Source organism: Hippocampus guttulatus, chromosome 11 (assembly GCF_054856545.1).
Source record: "Hippocampus guttulatus isolate MCC_2025c chromosome 11, RoL_Hgut_1.0, whole genome shotgun sequence".
NCBI lineage: Eukaryota > Metazoa > Chordata > Actinopteri > Syngnathiformes > Syngnathidae > Hippocampus > Hippocampus guttulatus.
In genome coordinates this window covers 21,097,553-21,121,650 of record NC_141271.1, presented here as the reverse complement: position 1 = coordinate 21,121,650, position 24,098 = coordinate 21,097,553, and the positions used below count along the sequence as shown (strand labels likewise).

Below are 24,098 nucleotides of genomic sequence, written 5' to 3'. Positions count from 1 at the left end.
TCTGATCATTAGATTAATTACCCCAATCGTGCTATTGTATTTCAATTAGGGCCACTGTTGATCTTTTTACCAGTCAACCTTTTAAGAAAAACAGGCAGACGATGCTGACTCGGCCCACACGATGGACGTTGTGATCGTCTTTCTTGTCCTAGTCGAGATTAGTTGCGAATGCGACTCACAGAAGAGGGACAGACATTCAGACGTCATAAGCAAGCGCAATTACGCTGCTCTCGTCCTGTTCCGAACAGAATCATGAAAGTCCCTTTCGGGGCAGAAAATGGCCATGATAAGTTACGGAACGACGGCCTTTTGACCTTGACAAATGGCTTCATTTCGATAAGAGTTAGCCTTGGAAAGTGTCGTGGACGAGGTGACTTGAATGCCGGCGGCCCCTACGAGGAGCGGCGGGCGGGATCCAAAGTCCCTTGGAAGCCGCTGCCGCAAGCCAAAGGATTTTCTCAACGGAGAGATTTCACAAGTCTTGGTTTCAGGGACGCAATTCACGCGGGTAGGCCGGATTCCCGCTGTCAAAATGACTTTGGACATTTCTGGTTTTACCTCTCAGCTGAAAAAAAAAAATTGTCCGCCGAGGATGGAGCGTTGCGTCAAATTCTACAGCTGGATCGCGTCAAGCCCAGAGACATCACGGTGGCGCACCGTTAACGATCGATATTGACTTGTATGTGGATCTTTGGCCACCAGGATCTTTTCTTGACCACCTCCGTTATGTTTTTTTCGCATGAAGTATTGATCAGCGTCCACCTTAAAAGTCTGGACGGCTCTTCCTATCGGTTCAATTGATGGACGTTTCCGGCGGACACAACAAACTATCCCAAATGTGTGAAAGCGAGCAAGCAGAGCGACTGAAGCCAAGAGTTGCTGAACATTCACTTGCACAAGTTACAAAGGTGAGCAAGTAGGCGGAACTTGCCAAGAATGAATCAGCGGTGCGTGGATGGATGGATGGATGGAAAGAAACAAAGAATTACTGGGGTGGTGTTGACTTTGTGTGGTGGACGGGAGAAGGGGGGGGGTTGGCGGGTGGCAGGCCTTGAACCCCCTTCCCTTTAGCAGCTAGTCCATGACCGTCAAGGGTTGTTAGTCACAGCCATCTGTCAATCCACAAATGCATCTCCAAGGCTGACTTCATTTTGTCCACGGTTGATTTCATTCCGGATGGAAAACGAGTCAAACGAGCCCATGAGCACCAGCAAATTGCCGCCGCTGCTTTCGATACCGTCGGGCCATTCGGAAGTTACGGTACGCGCTGGCCCACGCCGTGACTCGGAACAACGTGAGCTTTTCGCAGACATTTGGACCGAAGCCCGCCAATTAGGATTCCAATACGCCGGAGGAGTTTTTCTGTCTTATCCACAACTCATTTGGCTTCTCTGTAGTGAGCCGCAATGTTGCGTTCCGTGAACTGCTGTTGAACTTTTACAAGTTCCAACTGTCTGCGAGGCCATGAAGGGAACTTCATTGGATGGGATGAACGAATTGTCTTTCTATGCCCGTGTGAGTTCCCCCCCCCCCCCCCCCCCCTCCCGATGGTACAATTTGAATTTGGACAAATGTCAGATGCTGACTGAAGGGACCGTGTAACAGGACACATGAGTTGAGGGCATTTCCCTGCACAGCTGACTTCTGTTCATGTCTGATTAAAAAACAAACAAGCGCAAGCATGAATGCACATGTGTGTGTGTGTGTGTGTGTGCGTGTGCGTGTGTGTGTGTGCGCGTGTGTTTTTCGCTTACACGTTGGACCTCGCGCATAACGCATCCGGCCAATAAAGATGGCAGCTCCCCAGCTGAGCGAAGCTTTATGTGTGCAGATTTATCATTGCTCGTTAAAACGCGTTTGATTTTATCCTTGGACGGCCCTTTCGTGTTTGCCGGCATTTTTTTCTTTTTTTTTTTTTTACGAGCGCTTTCTTTAACCTTCTCCACCTTCTCGCCCCGCCGCATAAAACAACAGCAGCTCTGATCTCCTCCCTTCCACCTTTGCCATCTGACCGCATCCCCCGCATCCTCGCGCTCGGCCGTGTCGAATACTCTCTCTCGTTCTATTTCACTGGCAAACTCGATGAACTCAGCGTACGTGTCCTACACTTGTCACTCATCATTTATTATCTATTTTTGTGCCCGCAACAGTAAAAACGGATTCACAACTTGATGCTGTAAAACAAATATGCTAAAAAAGAAAAAAAAAATTGTCACAGTTTATTGCTAAACGGGTTTATTCCGAGTCAGAGTTTGTTGATCGGGTTCCATCTTTTTAAGATGTACCACAAATGTGGTGTAAGTAGCTCTCGCTTTGCATTTTATGCTTTCGGTGTTCTTTTGTATGTGCATTCATTTCGGCCTTGTATGTTGGCACACAACAAGGAAGGTCAAACATTTGAGCCACAGTATTGTACTTGACTTTGCACAAGACTCTGTGGCCTTTTTTTTTTTTTTTTTAAATCTTGCACTTGATGCTAAAACGGACTTCCTTTTCAAATGAATAACAAATGCGAACTAAAAACCGGAAAAAAACTGTTGAAATGAAATAAAACCTCATTGGAATGAACTCTGGTCCACGCATTGGCTGTCAAATCGGATTTAATTTCATTTTTTTTAATCCGGCCACTCCCTTTCCCACCTTGGCGGTCGACAACGAGGCGTTCCAAACCGGCCACGCCTGCGGACTATCTGAAGGGAACGTGCAATTTTCATGTGTCGGTGTCGCTTGCTAACTGACGTCATTCACAATAGCGGCAGCTGATGCAACCAAGGCGCTCGTCTTCTTATATGACGGGTGACTCAATCCAAGGCCCGAGTGGGTCATTGGCCTTGATTTTAGCACAGTCGCTGCGCAAGTTGTCTTCAAGCGCCGAATAATGTCGTTGACATGCTCTGAATTCATTTTACAGGATTATTTTTTTTTACATCCCAAGGAACTGCATTTCTCAGGTAGCGCTGACCAAAAGAGAGAATTCTTTTCATTCGCCGCACGCCGAACGTCACGCATCTGGGCCGCACGCGTCTCGAACAAGCACCGTACCGAATAACAAATGTACGCATTTGTGTTCACGGGCCGCGTTGTCTTGTCTTCCGTTATCTGCTCTTGCCTCACTTTGGGTTCCTTATCGCCGTCTCCTGCTTCTCTCGCTCATCTGCCGCCCCCCGTTTCCTCACTTCTGTTATCTATTTTTGCCATTTTCCCCAGGCCATTTTCTTTTGTCCGCGACATCTCACCCTGCGCTCTTTCTTGTCAACACATTCTCTCGCTCTCTCTCTCTCTCTCTCTCTCTCTCTCTCATTTCCACTCTTTCATCCGCCATCTTTTTTTGGGGCGTGCTGAGGAGGGGTGTGGGGGGGGGGGTGTAATAATCTCCTTTCCAATCTCCGCCTCATATGTACTCTACGAGGCGCCGATGGAAGCAGACCTAATGAAGGAATGGTAAACACGCGCAAGGGGCAGCAAGAGATGGACAGGCGCAAATATATGCGCGTGTGCAAACGCGCAGACAGATGGGCTCCATTATTGAGAGCGCGCGGGCAACTTGAGCGTCGGGAGCGGCTTTTTCATTTCTTTCGGAGTCGATTAGCCAGCAAATGGAGGGCTTAGTCGAATGACACGTTGGTAATAAGCGAGGCTTTTCAGGTGATTAGTGAAGCCTTCCAAAATGACCAAGACTTCATCGGTCTTAATCATCAACAAATTGTTTGACACCGTCGACGAATGTCTCGCCGTTTCCCCCAAAGGCATCCTTTGGACTGTTTTCCTTTTTGTTGCGGTTGTGGCCAATAACAAATGAGGAATTTTGAATCCAAGCAACCCAGCAGACGTTCGATAGTGAACCGCAATAGCTTCAAAAGTTCAATCAAGGTTTTGCATTGGGAAAGGAGAAGCTCGACCGTCGCTCTGTGCTCGCCGTGCGTACCACAACCCGCATTCCAATTTGTTGTGAAAGTTTGCACTTTTGCCTCATCTCCTCTTTAATTTCTTGCCCCACTTTTGAAAGTTTTTGAGGAATGCACTACATGGTCATTTGTGCCTGCGGTTAGCCTGTTTCGAACATTTTAGTCACCGCGTGACAAATGAAATGTCCCGCAATGTGTTATGCCGCCATATCGCACTGTATGGCTTGTTGTCCATGTACTTGCGGGGTTTTTTTTTGCCTTTGCTGCCAGGTCGGCGTTGCAAATGAGCATTTGTTCTCAATGACCTTTCCTCGGTCACTAAAGGTGACATCAATTAATACAAACAAGTGTCAGGTGAAAACCTGCCAATGCTTATTGCACCCAGTCTAGGGACCACTTACACGGCGGATTTCTTTTTTTTTAGCCAAGGTCCCACTCCAAATACGAAAGCTTCGTGAACACAACCTTTACTCTGGGAAAGACACCTGTATGAACCCCCAACCCTCCCCCCAAAATCGGACAATATGCTTCGAAAAATGCACCTATGGGCTATTTTCTTAAAACGAGAAAACAAAATGCCATAATCATTGATTGCAAATTATTTGGTGGACCCCAAGGAGTGGGTCCCAAACCCTCCACCATACACGTTTAGGGAGGAAGGGAGAGGCAGAAAGGTGATTCAAACGTTTTAAATGCTGGCGGCCATGAGTGCTACCGGCCTATATGAACTACAGCTTCTGTGAACAGTGAGTGCAGAGGAACGCAAAGCGCATGCGCGCGCGCGATTCCCACCAGTGCAAGAACAAAGGAATGCATGAGCAATCTTACCGTCATCTCCTGATCCCGAACCGGCATCTGCAGGTGAAGACAAGAGCACAAGTTACTCAACAGACCCAGGGAAAATATCACAACACGTTCGTTTAAAACAGGCTAGAGCTCGTGGCACCATCTTGAGAAGAGCAGTGAGTTGTTCACGATTTGTTCTCAGGATAGACACACATTATTTCTGCATTCCTCCATTTTCTGTCGCACTAATCCCGGAGCCCATCTCAGCTGGCTCGGTGTGAAAAGCGCCTGTAGTCCGGTACTGATGGAACTGCCGCCTGCTTCCATCGTACACGGCGGCCTCGTATTCAATTTGACATATGACCTGGTAAAACGGATTTACTAAAAACCAAGAAGCCCCCCCCCCAGCCCCCCCCCCCCCCAAAAAAGCGGCTTTGCTCCCTCATGTTTTCATATATGCGTTGCAATAGGGAATCGGCATCAATTCCATGCATGTTTCACTTCCCGCCCGCAGTTAGTAAAAAATATGCATTGCAAGAAATGATTTTTCAAATGGGCTCCAGAGCGATATCACACGGGCAGCGGGAATACATATGAATAGTTTTGACTCTAACTATGCGAAGGCCGTGTTGCACTACGTGACGTACGTGGTGATGTTTTGATGCTGTCGCGGCCATCTTGATTTGCGATGCATTCGGTTCTCCCCTTCATTCACCTTAGGGGGGTGCCGCAGCTTGCATGTATTCTATGATGTATGTATGGAGGACCCCGCTTTCCTTTAGCATTCCAAAAACATGCGTGGCAGGGGAATGGAACACTCGAAATTGTCCCCGGGTGTAATCGTGAGCGCAGACGGTTGTTCATCAATGCGATCCCTGCGATTGGCTGGCGACGACCCTCGTGAGGCTAAGATCAGATCACAGATACGATACAGATAATTGCACCTTTGCCGACAAATTGGTAGGGTGGGGCAGGGGTTGTGTGTGATGATAATTGGTCGCTGTTTTTCAGGATGCGTGTATGTTGTTGAACTGGCAAATAGAGAATCTCTGCATTGACTGGGTGTGGTCTTCCAATCGAGCGCTGTGGTTGTGCATGTCTGTCATTGGTCTTGCGAATCCTGAAACGCAGTTTTATCTACCGGGCTCCTCTTTGCAATTTAACTGCCAATCTGTAGAACAGCCACTGAGGGACGACGGAGGCTTACTTGGACATATGCAAAAAACAAAACAAACAAAAATCACAAAGACCGCATCTCAACATACACGTTGTATATTCGGGTATGTCGGCCGTGCGTGCGCCCGGGGATATGGCTTTCATGATATTTCCCAGTCGGGCCTGTAAACAAGTATTGGCACTGTCGAGCTGACAAACATCCATTTCATTCGACACGGTTGCCACTAATGGGATTTTTGATGAAGGGAGCGGGGAAAGGAGGCCGGGCAGAATTGAGGCAGAAGAGAAGAAACGCAGCAAACGCGGAGGGCTCCTTCGCGGCACAGGTGCGAGAAAAGAAGCGGATAAGCCGCACGGTTAGCCGGCGTAATGCGCTGCCGCCGGAGTGAGTTGAACATACTCGGCGTTTCGTTAAGCTGGCCCGAGCGACTCGATGGCCAAGACGTGAGGGGAGGGAAGACGTCTGCCGGGCTTTTCCGCATGAGCGAGCTGCGTTGAACTTTGGGTTACGTAAGGAGCTTGTGACGCACGTTTTATAATTGCAAGCAAACAAGATAAAACTGTGCGGGGTCCTTGCGGATGTCTTCAAGCGATCACATTTCAAGCATCTTGACACTTTCTTCAAATGCAAAGAAAAGTGGGCTGTTAACCGATGTGGGGAAATGAAGTCTGCAGTCAAATGATCTTCCAATGACCCAGAACTCAACTCAACTGTATTTCTAGAGTACTTTAAGACAGCCACTGCCGTATACAAAGCGCAATGTACATGGAGCGAAAAGAACTCATAGAACAACAAACAAACAAAAAAAACCCCCAGAGACAGTAGAAAGCACAAAAACAGTCAAACTAAAAATCAAGTCTCATGCCGACTCAAAGCCAAAGAATAAAATTGAGGAAAAGACTCACGCCCGAGGCACGGGACAGCTGTGGAGGAGCTCTGAGAAATAAGGTCGCGTCGGAAAAAGTCGCCAAAGTTCATTTTTCAAAGAATTGTTTTTGTTTGGAAGCAGAAAAGTCAGAGCTTGTGGTCTCACGGGGTTGGTCTTGGATGTCGTCGGACTCCACTGAGTAATCCGATCAGGGGCGTTAGTATCGCGTCATACATTTCCGTTTCACGCTCACTTTTTCGGAACTGCTTTGATCAGACTTGAAATAACCTTCTTGGAGCCGGGTCATTCCTCCCCGCCATCCTTATTTAAACGCCACGCGCGTCCGTACGGGTAACCCGAGACGTGAGGGCGCGCGTGCAAGCCGCAGTCAAAAGCTGTTTATTCGGCGGCTGAGCCATCGAAACACGATTGTTCAACACTGCATTAAGAGCTCAATTTGCCCCTCCCCCTTCCATGGTCGTTTCCTCCAGACCTGCGAACCTGCCTCCCCGCCGCCCGCGTCGACGGCGGAAGCTTCCAAGCAGCTCCCGACTTTGTTAGCAGAGTGACTCATTGACAGCAAATTGCTGGCCCTATTCAAGAGGCGAGACCGCATACTTGTTGGATTGCTTTCAAAGCGGCCGACCCTGCCGATGATGATTTGCGCCTTTTCAAACGGCAACAATGGACGCCCTGCATCACTAATGGGAAACCCGAGCCTTGTCCCCGGGCCAAACCTCCATCCAAAAATCCTGAAGCGCCTTAATTGGATAATGCTTTCCGGTGATTTCATCAGATTCATTTTTTTTCTACTTTGTCCAAGGTGAGCCTTTGCCAACCGTTGGAACATAAAATGGAGAGATGCGAGCATTAATGGCTTGCCAATAACATCCATCTATTTTCTATACCTCTTACATTCCATGTGGGCCGGAGCTCAGCGGCTCAGGGTTCTTCAATTAAAATTCGCAGGGGTCCAGTCACAAAAGACAAGGCGGACAGAACCATCAACTTTTTTATTTTAATTTTTTTTTTTGTGAGCAGCAAGCAACCATAGACCTCGCTGCCATGATTCTGTTTTGGTTTTGTTTCCTAGTTTACTGTCATGGTTCTGTTCCATTTGGGACCAACAGGTGGCATTGGACGGCTTCTCCACCAGCGTCGCACCTTTTGGTCATCATGTCATTCGCTTTTTTTTTTTGTTTGTTTTAAGGACTAGGTAAAACTAAAATAATACTGCGATATATCGCTCACCGAGTTCTCACGGCTTCATTATTTCTACATCGGTCGACTGTATGTTTTTACTTTGCTCAGTAAAATGTCATTTTCTTGTCATTACAACGTATTTCTTCTTTTTGGGACGCTTTCAATTTCAAACGGAGAACTAATCCATTTGAATTAGCTTAGATTTTGTCTCGGCACACTTCAAGATGGTCTCGGCGTTAGAGACTTCTTGCTCGCATGGATCGAAAGAGCCATAAAGGACCGTACTCACCCACGGGGCAAGCGCCCTCCGACAGAATGAGTACTTCAGACTGCTGCTTGCAGGCGTCTCTTCGCAGATAACACTCATTCTGGTAGTTTTGATTGTTGGAGCCGCAAACTGGAGCATAGTCATTGTTGCACTGGAGAGAGAGGGGCGGGAGGAACGGGATACCGGGTCATATTAAGGTCATCTAAATTCAACAACTTCAAGAGGTACACCGAGTAGAAAAGAAAGGACCACACGGACACATTTTGAATGCAAAGATCTCCATTCTATGACCCTGTGTACGGTTCGCACGTTACAATCGGACAACAACTGCAAACAAAATGAATGTTCATGCACGCGGGACCCCAAGATGTTGCCTGAATCGGTTGATTTCTTTTGTGTCTTGTGCGCGTGGTGCGCGAATAAAGCAGCACCAAACTGGCCTTTGTGGATAATTGTCGTCATTAACCGGCTAATCTAGCAGGCCAAGCACGTTTCAATTGCTCAAGCTGATGACATTATCCTCGTTTGCGAGGTGAAACCACAACGCTAGCATGCTCAACTGCAAATCAATCACCGCTAATGCCATTGCGCTAAGTGTAAACATGTTGCATCAAAAGAAGAGTCGGCGACGGAGACCTTGCGACGCAACTTTAAATATGGGATTCAGGACAATGAAAAATGTTTCTGTGGTTCCTAAAATTCTCCACCACTGCCAAGTAGAACCACAAAGATGAACATTTTTTTTTCAAAACATGAAAACGAATCCCTTTTGAACTGTGTCGAAACTGAACGCTGTCATCTTTTTGAATGACAGCTTTTCGATACAATAGATAGACAAGATAAAACATGACTTGAGGGTCACATCAGAACAGAGAACGTTGGTTGCTTTGCAGGCTTGCACTTGGCAGCTAGTCTGTTCTTATTCTTTTCGACAAACAAAACATGTTTCGTGTGTCTGCTTTTCTTTGCCACGCCGTTTTCCACCAGGCCTCAAAGGGTTTCCGGATCTCTTTGGGCTCGACCTGTCTAATTTTGGGAGCAGCAAACACAGGACAGGACAGAGTGGAAGAGGACGGGACTGAGGTGTTGAGGCAGACGGTGCCAAATCTTGCAAGGAAGTGACACAACTCGTACTAAATACGATGAGGCAGGACCGGTCTGGCAAGCCACAGGACGGGAGTCGTGATCCCGGTAGTGCTGCAACCGTTAAGGAAGGGATGCGCCGAGTAGCAAACCGGACAGGACGGAAGTGGACAGGACCCAAGCCTTGCAGTGCCGCGCAGTTATGTCAGAATCTCATTCAGCTACCATTGCTCCACTGGAGCGGTTTCAGGTTAAGTGACTCGCTGTACACGAAAACGTTCCTTTCAATTCCCCACACGGGCCGTTGCCTCGGTGGAGACGTCAGATTTTTCATATGATCGATGGCACTATTCTACATCTCTGTTTTGTTGTTCTAGTTTATATGTGGCTGGAAAATTTCTCACAGGCAAGATATTAATATGATTTGATATTGATCTGATGCCGCAACGCTGCACGACTAACAAATGAGAGCATTCAGCAGAAAAATATTCCAGGCTGTTTCCCCGGATTAGAATTGTTATCAGCGGTTTAGGAGAAAAATGCAACTTCACGGTCAGCGGCCATGGCGTGATTAAACGTAACGCACTGAGGAATAACGCGGTCCGTCAAACTCTCCGGCTGTGAGGCGGCTGGAACACCAAGGCTTATTGCAGCGTTCGTTCCCACAGGAAAGAGGCCCCCGATTGTCCTTTTCTTCACTTTTGGGTCCGTTAAACCTCCAAGGAACTGATCTGAAATCTCTTATCTCAGTGCTAAACGCTCTGACATTTCATAACTTACTGACCTAATTTGTACAGAAAACTGTTGAAAAGCACCCCGGCTGTCTCCTGTGACTAAGTAAGATTGTATGATTTGACTTATGACCTGCCTAACTTAAATAACGACGAGCTCGAAATTCACTGGAGACGTAACCCCCCACACAGTAACTTGGGGCTTGCTTGTGACTTCCTCCAATTTACGCAGAATGCTAAGCCGTTCTCTCTCTGAGACACTTAATACGATCGTTGCAACTTAAACGAGTCATACGGCTCATGGTAAGAATCCGCACGTCTTCATGAATGAAATAATTCGCGGTTTGAGTGGCGTGAATGCTATGCTAATGTTAGCCGCCACACGCATGACCACGCTTGCACGCACGCGAGCGAAAGGACACAAAGGGAAAAGGCAAACCTAAGCATTGATTGGGAACCCCCGGAGCATCATAACGATCAATTGCAAACACTGTTTTCAAGCAGCGCGGTGGCAGGAAAAGACGAGATGAACTGCACAACAAAACACTCTCAAAGCAGTGGGAGGAGTGGAAGGAGGGAAAGCGAAACAGCACACTTGCTTCTGATCAAAGCGACTGGATGCAGGAAGGCGCCGGGCTGTAGGGAAGACGAGTACAGCGAAAATAACGCCCAGCAAAATTGGGCTGAAGGGGAGCAAAGTCGGAGGCAAGGCAGACGGAAGAATGAAGGCTAACGAAAGTAAAAGAGAAGATCAAATGTGTGCTGCAGGAGGCCTGAAAGAAAAGGAGAGACAGTGAGAGAGAGAAGATGGCTCAATGAACGATTAAAAAAAAGAATGACGCCCGAAGTTTGCAGGGGAACAAAACCAGAAAGAGAGCGAAAAGAAGAAAAGCACAAGAGAGACGCGGCGGATAAGACGGAAAGACATGGCAAGCCCACAAAGACGCTGGGAAAGCTTCCTGCGGGGCTCGCCGGCTCACGCGCTCGCCCATCTGGCTCGCGCCGCTCTTAACCCGGAGCCGGCCGCTTATGCCAGGCGTGATGCAACGCCAGGGCAAGCTGCCCAACGCAACCCCGCGTGAGACTTTTAAGACGGTCTCGGTCTGCGAAATAGAGTCGAACCTCGTTACAGCGTTACCCCGAGGGACATGGCCGATCCGTACGTTGCAAGGGCAGTTCGTGGGAACCATTTCCAATAAAATGGCCGCCACCGACGATGTACAGTATAATACCGTATGAACATCCGGAGATGTAAAAACATGTCAATGACAAATGACGTGTACATGAAGTCCAAATGTTTTTATAAGACATAAAACAAACATCTGGAACGTTCCAACTTGATCTCTGAAAACATTCCGTCGGCAAATGTGACTCGGTGCCGCCGACGAAGCCACCTGTCGTCGGTTCCCGTCGTCTCGACTGAACTTTGTCCGGGAGACAGAGAGTTTCCGCCTTCTCAGACAGCCACATTCGCTCCCGTTGTTTTCAGAGCCCGCCCGTGCCTCCGTGAGTGACGGCAGGAAGTACCACAACGTACCGAGTCGAGCGGTCGCGTTGCTAAGCAACGGAGCGGAATCCCGCGCTGTGTATTTTATTCATAATCGAGGGTCGCGGCGGCAGTTCGTCATCGCAAAGGCCTTTTTGCTATTTTGTGGGAAAAATCGGGTCGTGATAATGACGTTTACGCGATCGAGGTGCTTGTTGTCAGCAAAATCGGCAAACGGATCACGAATGAGGTGTAATTGGGACTTTGAAATGCGAACGACATGAGTACACAGCCGTTGCAATTTACAGAGGCTCCCCTTTTTCTCACGTACGTTCTGAGGAAGACCGTATTTACTCGCTTCATCTTGAGAAACGGACAATATATTTTTAATATCCTCTAGTGCCAATCCAGATCAATGTGCTCCATTTCGGTCAGGATGTGAATTTTCCATCCTCCAGGGTCGTTTTGTTTGTTTTTGGATTCAGTCGCGTTCGCGGCCCCCGAATGCCGCCAGCACGACCCGGCCTCGTATTGTTGTACTTCGATGCAAATTTCCGAGCGGCTCTTGGCCGGCTTGCCCATCTCTCACTGTCTTCCGCCGTCGACAAGTGTGCCTCGCACGCGCGCCCTCGCTTCGTTGGCTGCCATTCCTCGCAAATGCCGTTGACCTTGTTATCGCGGTATTCATGAGGCCGCCCTTTGTTCCCGTCCCGGTCTTTGTTCTCCTCGTCTGCGTACGAGCGCCACGGTAGGAGCCGCACACCGTGCCAAAATAGAAACAAAGGTGTCGGTGTAATAGTCTGTGTCAGAAGCGGCGCAGTCTTTGATCGCCGCATTTTTCTTGATGGCTGCAGAACATTGATTTTCTTTCAGCGCTGTCATCTGATTGGCTTTATGGTAAAAGTTTTGTGATGGCGAGGGTGCCTACGCGCCATTCTCCCAAATGCTTTCAAGAAAGAAAGCGCTTGTCGAGTAAGCGCTTTGGAGTCGACTCGGGGCTGGCGGCCGATCCGATGGCCGCTGAACGGATGCGACAGACGACGCGGATGTTCAATCGGCGGAGCGCGCTTTTGAAAACGTCAGCCCCCTTTTTTACCTCGCTCGTTTCCATCGAGACCGTTTTGGCTTGACAGAGAACGACGGCGGCATATTTAATGGCTCGCCTCTTTTTGACTGATGAGAGCGTACGGCAATCAGATCAGCCGTCCTGCTCTTTACTTAACCCGATTTCAGCCATAGCATTCTTGTAGCCTAACCGAGTTATTTTTGAACCCTCATTTATAACAGCGATTCAAATTGAGTTCACTGCCACCATACGACGCTCGGCTCTCATGTCAGTACTCGCAGATCAAAGCAAATCTAAACAAAGAAAAAAAGTCTTCAACCCTTTTGCTTTAAATGCTTCGAAATGTGTATCTACGGACTTTGTCAAACATCGATTCATCCATCCATTATTATGTCAATGGTTAGGATGTTTAAAAAAAAAAATCGTGTTTTGCTTCCCATCCCTTTAATCAAAAACATGACATTTCCAATTAATTGACTTTGCAGAAAACACCCAAACAAAAACTGGGATTTAGTCACTGGTTTGGTCCATGTCAGAAAATATGCAAACAATGAAACACAAGTTTGATTTTGATACAACACAAAGATAATCAGTCCACTTTCATGGCGGACGAGACAGATCGTATGAGAAGCTGCAATTTTGAGCATTTGGACAGTTTTAAATGTTTAAAAAAATAAATAAAAGATACGGAAAGGATTCAAACATAATCCTCAATTCGTTGTTGATGAATTGACGAATTGTCGCCACCTTGGCTTTGAATTCCGTGAAGCACATTGCGTTAACCTTGCGCATGAAAAAGTGCCTCATCAATAAAACTGCCTCGCCGACAACTGATAATTGCGAAGATGTTGCTCTTGATAATCACGACGCAAAATACGTGAATGTTTATGACTACTGCTACAATTACGAAGGCCTGCCTATCACGGCGCACTCCAGAGGCTGAGGACGCTCATAATGCGGAGTTACGCAACACCACATTGCTTTTGAACTTTGTCAAACTTATGCGGTTTTGCATGCGGGATGGGGGGGGGGGGGGGGCTGGGATCAACAGAGGGCAGGAGAATTTGATCTTCCATAATTCTCTCCAGACAGGGAAGCGGGGGGTTATTGGCCAGGGCCATATGGCGCGGCCTTATGCGCCTGCTGGCTTAGGAAACTGCAAAAGGCGCACGCGCGCACGTCCGTCCACGGTTTTGCCATCCCTGGTGTGGCCGCGCTGTCACGCTTTGTTCGATCCTTGAGGCGCACTCTTCTCAGTCATATCCTTTTGCACAAATGATGAGGTTGAATTTCTTCGTCAAGTCTCCTGCAGGGGCTGCTGTGGTTCTACCGGTCGGTCCCTTCCCACGTTTACACGGGCTATATTTAGAGACAAGACCGTAACCGAGGACCTGTTGTTTCTCTTCACACAATGCGCTCGCATGGACGCCAGATTCCGAGCGGAAAGCATCAGCGAGCGTTAAGACAATTCGGTCATGTTGCAAATCCTCCTCACGGCGCAAAACATGAAACCTGACATGTAGGTATGAGCAACTGCGAGCAGCCGTCAGTGGGCTGCTCGCCCGCTGTTGGCTCTCGGACATGGATCCTTTGGTTTATGATCGACGCATTCACACAATTTCATGTTAATCAGTCAACTGGTCTCCGGAGCAATTTAATTGAATGAATTTTATTCCTGCCTGTCTCATTAAAATGATGGGATGAACCCAAAATGGTTGTCTCAAACCAAAATGGCTGCCTTCCTATTTGGTTTCAAGCAAAGGTCCTTGAGACCATTTTCATGTGCTCCTGCTATGTTTAGTAAAACAGATGGAAAAAAAGGGGGTGCTAGTGAGTGACTTCCGTTTGCTTGCATTTGCAAAAAACTGGTACTTTTTATTTTAAATGGAGAATTTTGGCCTTGTGTATCTCATACTTTTTCACCATTTAGCTCGCACAGAAACCATTTTTTTTTGTTCTTCACAATCTGAGTCAAATTCCGTCTATCCATCGATCCCTTTTTGTATCGTGCTTATCCTCCTGAGTGTGGCGAATGAGTTGGAGTCCCTCCCAGCTGACTTTTGTGCAAGAGGCAGGTTACACCCCGGACTGGTCGCCCGCCAACTGCGAACCAAATTCAAACGATTTTGATCGCCGAGCACTTTTCCAACCGATGCAGAAGAGAAACGTTGACAAGCAAAACGTTGCAACAGCCGCGCACAAATATCAATCAAATTAGGAAAATCACAACAGCTTCGACTCCTTCTCATAAACAAGCAGCCGCACGCCCGCAAGACGCTCACATGACTCCGATGCTTTGCTAATCTGCGGGTATGCGCCTCAAACAAGAAGCTGCTGGAGACTCCGAGCTCATTAGTCCACATCCATAATTATGAATCCCGGCAACAGTGGGGCGATGCATCCTCAGGCTCGCCGACAGCGAGCGGCACATTTAGGCACGCTTGGCCGCGGAACCGAGCGTTTTTCTTCAAACTGCGGGAATTTTTAGATGACAAGATATGAAACAAAAAAGGCGCAGTCCATGTCGCCACAACGGAGGACTTTTGTCGTGTTTCTGCAAAAAAAATAATTACGCCAGCGAGAGAACTTCCGTTGCCATATTTGAACGAATGTTATTTCCGTCGTTCGGATTTTGATGGAAGGTTGTGCAAGTCTGCGATTAACTTCACTGTCAAGGTGAATACAATCGAACTTCTTTTCAACGTTGTCACCGCTATCATGTTGACATTTCACACCATTTATTTTCCATTTGCCGGTTTAGCTTCCAACGAACACCTTGATACTACTACTTGATCAAAACGACCACATTTTTCCCACAAAATGTTGAAAATGCCTTTGTGACAACGAACTGTGGGAAGCTAACTGCCGCCGCGACCTCGCTTATGAACAAACCCCTCTTGTCACTGAGCAACGTTACAGATTAGCTCGTACATTGTTGCACTTCTGGAGGCGCGGCACAGTCCTGAGCACGTCTGAAAACACGTCTGGTGAAGGGAAGCGAATCTGGCTGTCTGCAAAGGTTGAAATTGTCTCTCACTTTGGAATTTGGAGTCTCCCGGATGAAGCGCAGCCGATATTACAAACTGGCAAAGTCAACAATTTCAACGATCGTCCGTAATGGCAACAGTACCGTGGCCGAGTTCGAGGCCAACAGATTCAAAGATCATAAACGTCTTTGGGGGGGCGACACTTTTCATTTGCTGACGGAATGTTTTCTTCATGCTGTCGACACGTATTTGGAATTGACATGTTTATACTGTTTTACATGTTGAGGGTTTCACACCAATAAATGTTCGTACTGCATTATACATGGCCGTCGGCGGCCATCTTATTGGAAATGGTTACAGCAAAGTACCCTTACAACGTACAGATTTGCGATACGTTGAAAATATATATTTGGTTCATTTCCACCCAGATTTCCTTTCTGATGGCGTTGAGCAACGTTTGCACGCCATGGGAACTCACATCTGAACTAAGATGAACTTGAACGTCCAACCTGACACGAGCAAAAGATGCAAAGATGCCAAAAGAGAATCCGAGGTATCGAGTGGACCGAAGAGCAACTAAACAAATTGCAATTTTACCGGAGGCTCATTGCGCATGTGGGCCCGCTCGCGATCCTCCTACACACCGAGAGCCAGTGGCTCAGAACTGCTGAAAAGAGATTTTATTCAGCTGAAGGACACTCTTGGGAACCTTCCCGCTCCAGCTTCCCAGGCTTTACCCTGACATAAAACGGGGGGGGGAATGAAATGCTTCGCTGCACTGCTATCGCTGCATCAGCATGTGTGGCATATCGAGAAAGAATTTCAGCAACAACTTTGGCATTTCCCCCCACGTTGCAGAAAAACTCTTTGGAAAGGATGGGAACGCACCGATCCCGAAGCGCGACACAAACAACCCCCGAGCCGCCTTGATGAACTTCCTGGAAGTGGATCTCGGAGATGGGGAAGAACACACGCAAGGACGAGACCAACTTTTAATGAAGCTGACAAAGAAGAGATGCCAGTTTTTGTTTCGGTTCAGTGTGCGCTCCATTTTTCCTTTGGAAATTAATTGCAGCGGACGTTGGTTAGATACTCACGCGGAACCGCTGCACACCCGAGAACCTTTTGGGTCCAGGCAGCCCGAACGGGGGAAAAAAAAATGTTTCCCCAAAGACGCCCTCATCATCCTAATCTTTGGTCGATGGCTACGACCACCACTCTTAATAAATTGGTTCCATATACCGGACCACTGAGCTTTTCTAGACGTGCAAAGACGCAAAATAAAACAGATCACAACTTCATTTGGGGTGGCGGCCAAAAGAGCGAGCGGAATGAAGACGAATCCTTTTTGGAAGAGTTTTCTTTCCCCATCCGCGGCCGTTAATGTGCGTCTCGTTCTTCACAAACGCGAACACATTCATATTTTGACACCAAATAAGGAGCCGGGTGGCATATCAAGCACTGTGAGCGAGCGGCTCCATCTGTTACTGCCAAAACGGTATCATTTCGCTCGCTTCAGCCAAACACACTCTTGCGCGGACACACACATGTTCCTTCTGCACACAGCAGCCTGACTGACAGCCTGATCCATTTCCTGGAGCCATTAGAGGCGGCTCCGGATTATGCAATTCCTCCCATGGCTATCATCCACCTCTATCAATAATAAATATCTCTCCATAAAACTGGGGCTAGCCTCGGCGGATTGCAGGCGGAAGCGCCCCGGCACGTTCTTACTTCTGATGAGCCTCTCGGTGTGCTCGCTCTGAACAACGCATTTAAAAAAATCATCTTTTCCACGCCACGAGTGCTCTCGAGTTGCGCGGACACCGCCTCGGCATAAAGCTTAAACACCCTCGTGTCCGAGAGGCCTCCGATTGGAGGATGGCGCTCGGGAGGCTTTTGGGAGCTGGGATTTAACCCTTTGTTCTCTTTGAATGATCAATGGCGGTCCTTGGTCCCCACAAAGGCTGAATTCACACTAGAGGTCCCGCCGAGTGTCCGGTTCCATTTCAGTCCAATCCTGTTCACTTTCTTGTCCATTCCAAGTGATACCGTTGTGTTTACATTAGCGTAGCACATGAAATAACCAACCAGCAAAAGTTCAAATTCGCGAACGCATGTCAGATTTGTCGTCAATGTGTGTGTCCCCCTTCACCTCGAAGCTGCCACGTCAACTATTGAACAGAATCTGCATCCAGACTGATTGTTTCCTCTGCTTTGGCCACGTCAAAGAAATACCCAATGACATTCCATCCCAGTTGAGATGACCCCCACCTTTCTACCGTCATTAATTTTAACTCAGTCCCCCGCATATTAGGTAACTCTGTGAAGTAGAACGAATGAAGCAAGCAATAAATCCTCCATTCACGAGGATCGTAATGCTCGCATTTCCGCACACCTCCAGTGTGGCCACAGATGTAGCGTGAGGTGTTTTTTTTTTAAGACTGAACACCCATCTGTCTCAGCCTTGTAAAAGCCTTCGAGGTCCTCCATTAACCTCTAAATAATGTCCATTTAAACCGATTAAAGTTCAAGGACACAAACTTTGTAATGCAACTGCATTCGTTTAAAAAAATAAAAAATAATCAAAAAGGCCTGCGGGAGGTTACGAGGCAGCAGCTCGAGGATCTGTGTGTGATGTGCGCTGGAAACTACTAAATGTTTATTTGCCTTTTCTTTTGTTTTTCTATTTGGCTGAAAATATATTGTTTCCAAAACAAACCATCACCCTTATTCAAAGCGCTTCTCTCGACTCTTTTCTCTGCCGATTTGTGAAAGGGTTTCATGAAACTACTCATCTGGCCTATCCTGTGAGCGAGGACACCGCAACCTCGCAGGATTCATTTTGACCACAACCGCAAAAAATATGCTCCGTGTTGAACACAGTGTCTTCATTTCGATCCGAATATGGATGACATTTCACATGAGAAAGGTCAGACAGTCGTCAACTTGACAATGAAAATCACCTTGAAGGAAGGAGTACCAGAGGGGCTCCACCATCTCGCCTGTGGCGGAAACGTTTGGAGAGTTCCTTTCAATATTTCAAAACCTCACGATCTCAGTAAGACAACACGGCACAAACGGGCAGTAGGCATGCGTGTCTCTTTCTCAATGCCAGATTCCAAAACATGCTGAGGCACAATTCAGTGACTTCCATGTCAAGTGAAATCACCAAATCCAGTTATCCTACTCTGGTACCATTGCTGCTAAGGTCTTGTTTTCTGCGTATGTACCTCGTGCTAGCCTGATTGTATTCTGGAATCTAGTTTGAAACTATTTTGGTTCTACTCTCGTACCAATCTAGTTTTAGTCTGGTACGAGGCAAAAACAGTTTTCATGGATGGATTCGTATGGTTCTGGTCTAATACTTGACTGGTCTTAGTCTGGTCCTGCCCGGCTCAAATCCGGTCCTAGCTGGGTCCTATTTCGCTTATAGTTTTGTACTAATCTACTTCCATTATGGTTATAGTTTGTTGCTCGTCTGGTTCTAGCCTGGTAGTGGTCTGATTGTATTCTGGTCCGAGTTTCCTCTGAGTATAGAATTAGTCTGGATGTAGTCTAGTTCTAGTCCGCTATTAGTAGGGTACTAGTCTGGTCAAAGACTTGTCCTAGACCGTAGTCTGCACCAGCTCTGGTTCTTTGTTGCTTCTCATGAATTGAATAGTCTCGGCCATAGATGTGAATGTGAGTATCAAATATGATTCCAGGGATTATCCTGCCCCCCCCACCCCCCCACCCCCCCAAAGTCACCTGGGATAAACTCCAGATCACTCCTGACCCTAATAAGGACATGGATGAATGCACGGAAATACTGGCCTACAAATAGACCATTAAAATGGGCAGAATCAATTGAACATGGTTAGCTGTTCCTCCCTGTCAACAGGATTATGGATATTACGGGTTCTATGGGCAACGCGAGACTGCCTTGGCCTGTATTTGCTCTCTTTCAGTGCTTCTCCTTTTTTGTTGGCAAGAAATCTACAATGGAAAATGTTGCTGTAACCACCGCTCAAAAATAACCCCAAAACAAAACCAAAAAAAGTTGTAGTCGTCGTATTTCTGAGGCTTGGCCTTCTCCCTTCTTCCCAGTGGGAAACAAATTGCCTCCCACAAAGGGAATTCTTTCTGATATAATGGTCAGCAACAATATTCATCTCACTCTTCCAATTCTTTCTGACTTTGAGAACATCAAGCAAAAAAGACAAAGACTGCCTCCGTGGATCCCGTTGTGGAGCCCGCGCCAAGCCCTTTTCCCTCGACAGAGGAATTGCACGTGCTGTCCGGCGAAGTGACAAACTCTTACTCGACGGCGTCTTGTTTCCAAACACTGATCACAATGGAGGCAAAGACAAAGTCACAGCAGGCGAAGCGAGCGGCAGAGAGCGGTGAGGACGAGCCGTTTGTTCGAGCGAGGCGGAGGAAAAGACGGTCGCAGGTTGGGAGTAACGGGGGGAGACAGACGGTCGCAGGTTGTCTGGCACGCGCCTCTGCCGTTTGATGGCTTTGGCAGTCTTCTTGTGATTAGGACCCGAGCCGCCGGTCCCCGCGGAATCTCCCCGGCCGAGTCACGGGAGACGAGCTTTTCTGTAATGGTGTCTGACAGGCCAGCTCGGAGTCACGGAGGAGCTGACACACTTGCCGTACCTTTTCAGGAAAAACGCTCGCCGCAATTTTCTCCACCTTCTCCGTCTTTGTCGTCGCCTCTCTCCATCACTGGAGAATAATTAGACTGAAAGCCGCAAGGCAAGCAGTGAGGAACGGGGCCCCTCCGCACCTGTTTTCATGACCAACCCAATTTGACGCCACTCTCCGCCCGCATTGGAGGGCCCATCTCACCTTGCCCAAATGTTGAGGACGCCTGCTTCGGATGGGCACTCATTTGGGTGAATTACCTCGTGAGGCTTCAAAGAATAAGTGCACGCCCTGAAAAGTCCGCTTCAAACAAAAATGGCCGACTCATAATCAACATGTCCACGAAATTTCACCATGCTCCGTATCACAGGCCTCGGGGGACCAAAAATTTCCAGGGGTGAGTGAGTTTTCTTGGTCGTGTTCAGGATCCATCCGTACAATACAGTGCCTTGAGTTTCAAGTTTCATTTGCTTGGATCTCAAATCACTGTTCCCTATTGAAATGAATGGAAACACCCTTTATCCGTTCAAGCGTCCATGAAAACCCCACTTTTCTGCTGGTACACTTGTTTTTTTTAAATATAACATTGTACTCTATCCAAACATACATTAACAACATCATTAAAAAAGAATGTCAAGAATTAACATTTTTGCATAGACATATACGAAGACTGATTGACTTGTTTCCTTAAATTGACAATAATTTTGCATTGCGTGGTAGCATTCAGCGAGCAGACTCTACAAAGGCCGCGTTGTCTGCTTTGTTTCTGGAGGCAACGTGTGATTGTCTTCATCTTCGATTGAGTTTGCTCCCGGAAAACGTCTGCAAGCGGCGATAGAAAGCGAACAGACGTGCTGCTTGTGTGAAGTCCACCGCCCCCATCGAGCGCTCGTATCTCCATTTTCTCAATCATCCCAATGACGGCTGAAAAACTTTGGGCCATGTGATCTTCCGTCACAACGGCACCGCGACTTGTTCTTTGGAGGTAGAACTGATGTGTTTGCTGATTCGAGATTCTGACTTGCCTGTTTGGCTCCGGAGTGGAATTTTCACAGCGTAATTTCTCGAATTAATTAATCACGGGAGAAAGGCTTTAATCAAAGACCCAAGTAATGATAATTGCACAATCAACAGCGGGAGGAAGCATCGAGAAAACGGCGAACCGCCAGAAGGGCTCCACTGATGAGAGACGACGGGCTGTGCTGTTCTGTGCTGTGCTGACCGCTCATCTCACCGAGACAAACACAACACGATGATTTATGAGTCAACTCAACGCCTCTCAAATGCATTCGCTTGCTTTGTTCATGTCCTGCGCCGTCCACTCAATCCAATAAAACAACAGTTGATTAGTTTCTGGAGGTGTTTCCAAAATGATCAGGGATCTCAAAGATGACACAAATGGGTTTTACAGTCCTAATTCTTGACTTTGAGTTTTGCAGTTGCAAAGATGAAGTTGGAGGGACGTATTATGTGAGTGCTTGTGGAAACGTCTTCTAACTGAACAGGATGAAACTGCTGATTAGCTCTTGGAGCTTAACTTTGTTGTCGATTTGGATTTCAGTGGTGCCTTGAGATACGAGGAGTTGGGCTTGGACTTGGAAGCTAAATTTTGAGAGACGAGCCCCACGGGGTAATCCGTGGACTCAAATCAGGCAGCGGTTTGGCAGTCAGTGAGCAATCTACCCCCCACCCCCCAAAAAAAGAGGCTTCACCCTGTCTGTACAAATGATACATACACGTATTGGAAACAACCGCAAACGCTCTGTTGTTCTGAAGTCCATTTAGCCTGAGGCTAACAATCAATGCAAAATGCCATGCGAACAAATCCTATGGATTCGACCCTTGGATCTTCGAAAGCAAATGCTGGAGCATCACATGTAGACCGATTGAATTGAGGCAAAAAGTGTGCCCCCCCCCCAAAAAAAACCCCAAAATAAAATTCTTTACATTCTTTATACTTGTCAGTGTGGGATATTTTGATTCATTTCAACTATTTAAGAACAAATTACATAATTTTTGGGGGGTGGCGCAGGAGGGGTTGGAAATTGTATTTCCATTCATTTCAGTGGGGAAGCATGATTTTGAGATGCAACTCATTTTAATTATGAATGAGACGTGTGTCTCAAGGCTGTATTTTTGTCGCAAATCGGCTTTTTTGATGGCTTGTCATAAATTAGGAAGACTTTCGCTTCCTGCCTCTTTCTCACAGTGCGTCTGAATTTCGACTGATTGCGATGTCACAATGAGGCAAATTTACAAAGCAACTGCCCTCCCCCCCACACACACACACGTGGTCTCTCCGCCCTTGACTTGGCAGCTAAGATCCGCCGACAGTAAAGCTCTCTCGCGTCAGAGGCAAGTCGCAGCACAATGTCATCTGAGGTGAGTGCTTGCCATGCTCCTCGCCGTCCCATCATGAGACATTTTTATGGGCCTGGCCCAGGTAATAAATTCCCCGCTGCACAAACACTCAGTCCAGATAAAAAAAAAAAAAGAAAAAACAGCTGATAAATGAATGCAAATATATGGAATGAGGTCTGCATCAGAGGCTGCTACCCCCGTCAGTGAGGCCCGTGTGAAACTGTTTAATAGGAGGTGTTTTATTGTTTCAAATGAGGTGTTATAAACCCACGGGCTTTGCGTAGATTGCCTTTTTTTTATGATTATGATGATCTTTTCAGCATTATATGTAGTGATGTTTCCCCCCCTCCCCGAGCCTTTGTTCAATGAGAGATGAAGGACACACTGGCCTTCCACTCCCGGCCATCAACATCACATGAAGCAACACGAGCTCTTTGAAGCGCAGAGAGCTTCGGTCCTCCAGACATCGCAACCCGGATATGACAAAGCTTTCAGAAAATGAGACTTCAGAGGGGTGGGGGACGGCGGCCACAGCTAAACAACACACGGGGCCACCACATGCGCCCGCCCCAAAATCTTGCTTCATCTCTGATTCTCGATCTGTGCCGACGGAAGACTGGCTGAGCGCGTGCGGATTAACATGCTGAACGTGTATTCGGGTGTCACGCGGAGCCATGTTCAAGGGAGCTCCCATTCAACTTCCCCTGACTGCAAAGTCGAGAGGGTTTACATAAATTAGGATTCGCTAATCCGCCCACGGGCCACCGCTCCGCATTGGATGTCTGCTATTCAAATGTGGGCAATGCGCTGACGGTTTGGGGAAGCGTACCGAAACAGTCGTCGCCTTTGTCAAGTATTCGAGCACTTGAAATGGACTTGATTGCGACCTCACGTACCCAAAACAAACACATTTCAGTTGACCCTGGGCCACTGTTTTGTTCTCAGCCTTTGGCTGTGACCTGAAACACAATTTCTTCATTCACCTGCTGATGGAATGACATTAGAGTAGCCTTGCAATTGCTTCATCGGTATAGTTTCCATCCATAGCTTGATCCGGTTTATCCTTAGGAGGGGCGCCTATTCCAGCTGTCTTCGAGCAGTAGGCGGGGTACACACTCAACTGGTTACCAGCCAATCGCAGGGCATACGTCGACGAACGACCATTCGCGCTCACAATCGCAATTTCGGGTGCTGCGTTCACCAGCCGTGCATGTTTTTTTTTTTGAACGTCGGAGGAAATTGCCGGCGTACCCAGAAAAAGGCCACGCAGGCACGGGTAGAACCCGCAACCTCCCGCAGGGAGGCCCGAGCTAGAATCGAACCCTACACTTTCTGCACTGCGAGGCGGACGTGTGAAGCAGTCACCCACCGTGCCGCCCTCGATATAACTTAGAATAACCCGAATAAAAAAGGATTAGCGTTAAACTGGAAATTAACAAAAAAAAAAAACGCTCGACCAAATTCCCCTAAATTTGGGTTTGAACTCTTCACACATGGGATTCATATTTGACTGATGTTGGCATCATTCGGGGTACATGGAAACAT

At 47.5% G+C, this 24,098-nt stretch overlaps 1 protein-coding gene across 3 annotated transcripts in view; it reads right to left on the bottom strand.

The window, feature by feature from the left end:
- LOC147198633 (tomoregulin-2-like) overlaps nucleotides 1-24,098 on the bottom strand; it is a 65,110-nt gene that overhangs the window by 29,401 nt on the left and 11,611 nt on the right. For all 3 annotated transcript variants that reach the window (XM_086123864.1, XM_086123866.1, XM_086123865.1), the window contains 2 exons: nucleotides 8,229-8,358; nucleotides 4,734-4,760 (listed from right to left, as the gene is read on the bottom strand). In XM_086123864.1, the coding sequence (XP_085979990.1) occupies nucleotides 4,734-4,760; nucleotides 8,229-8,358 (157 nt within the window). The remainder of the gene's footprint in view (nucleotides 1-4,733; nucleotides 4,761-8,228; nucleotides 8,359-24,098) is intronic.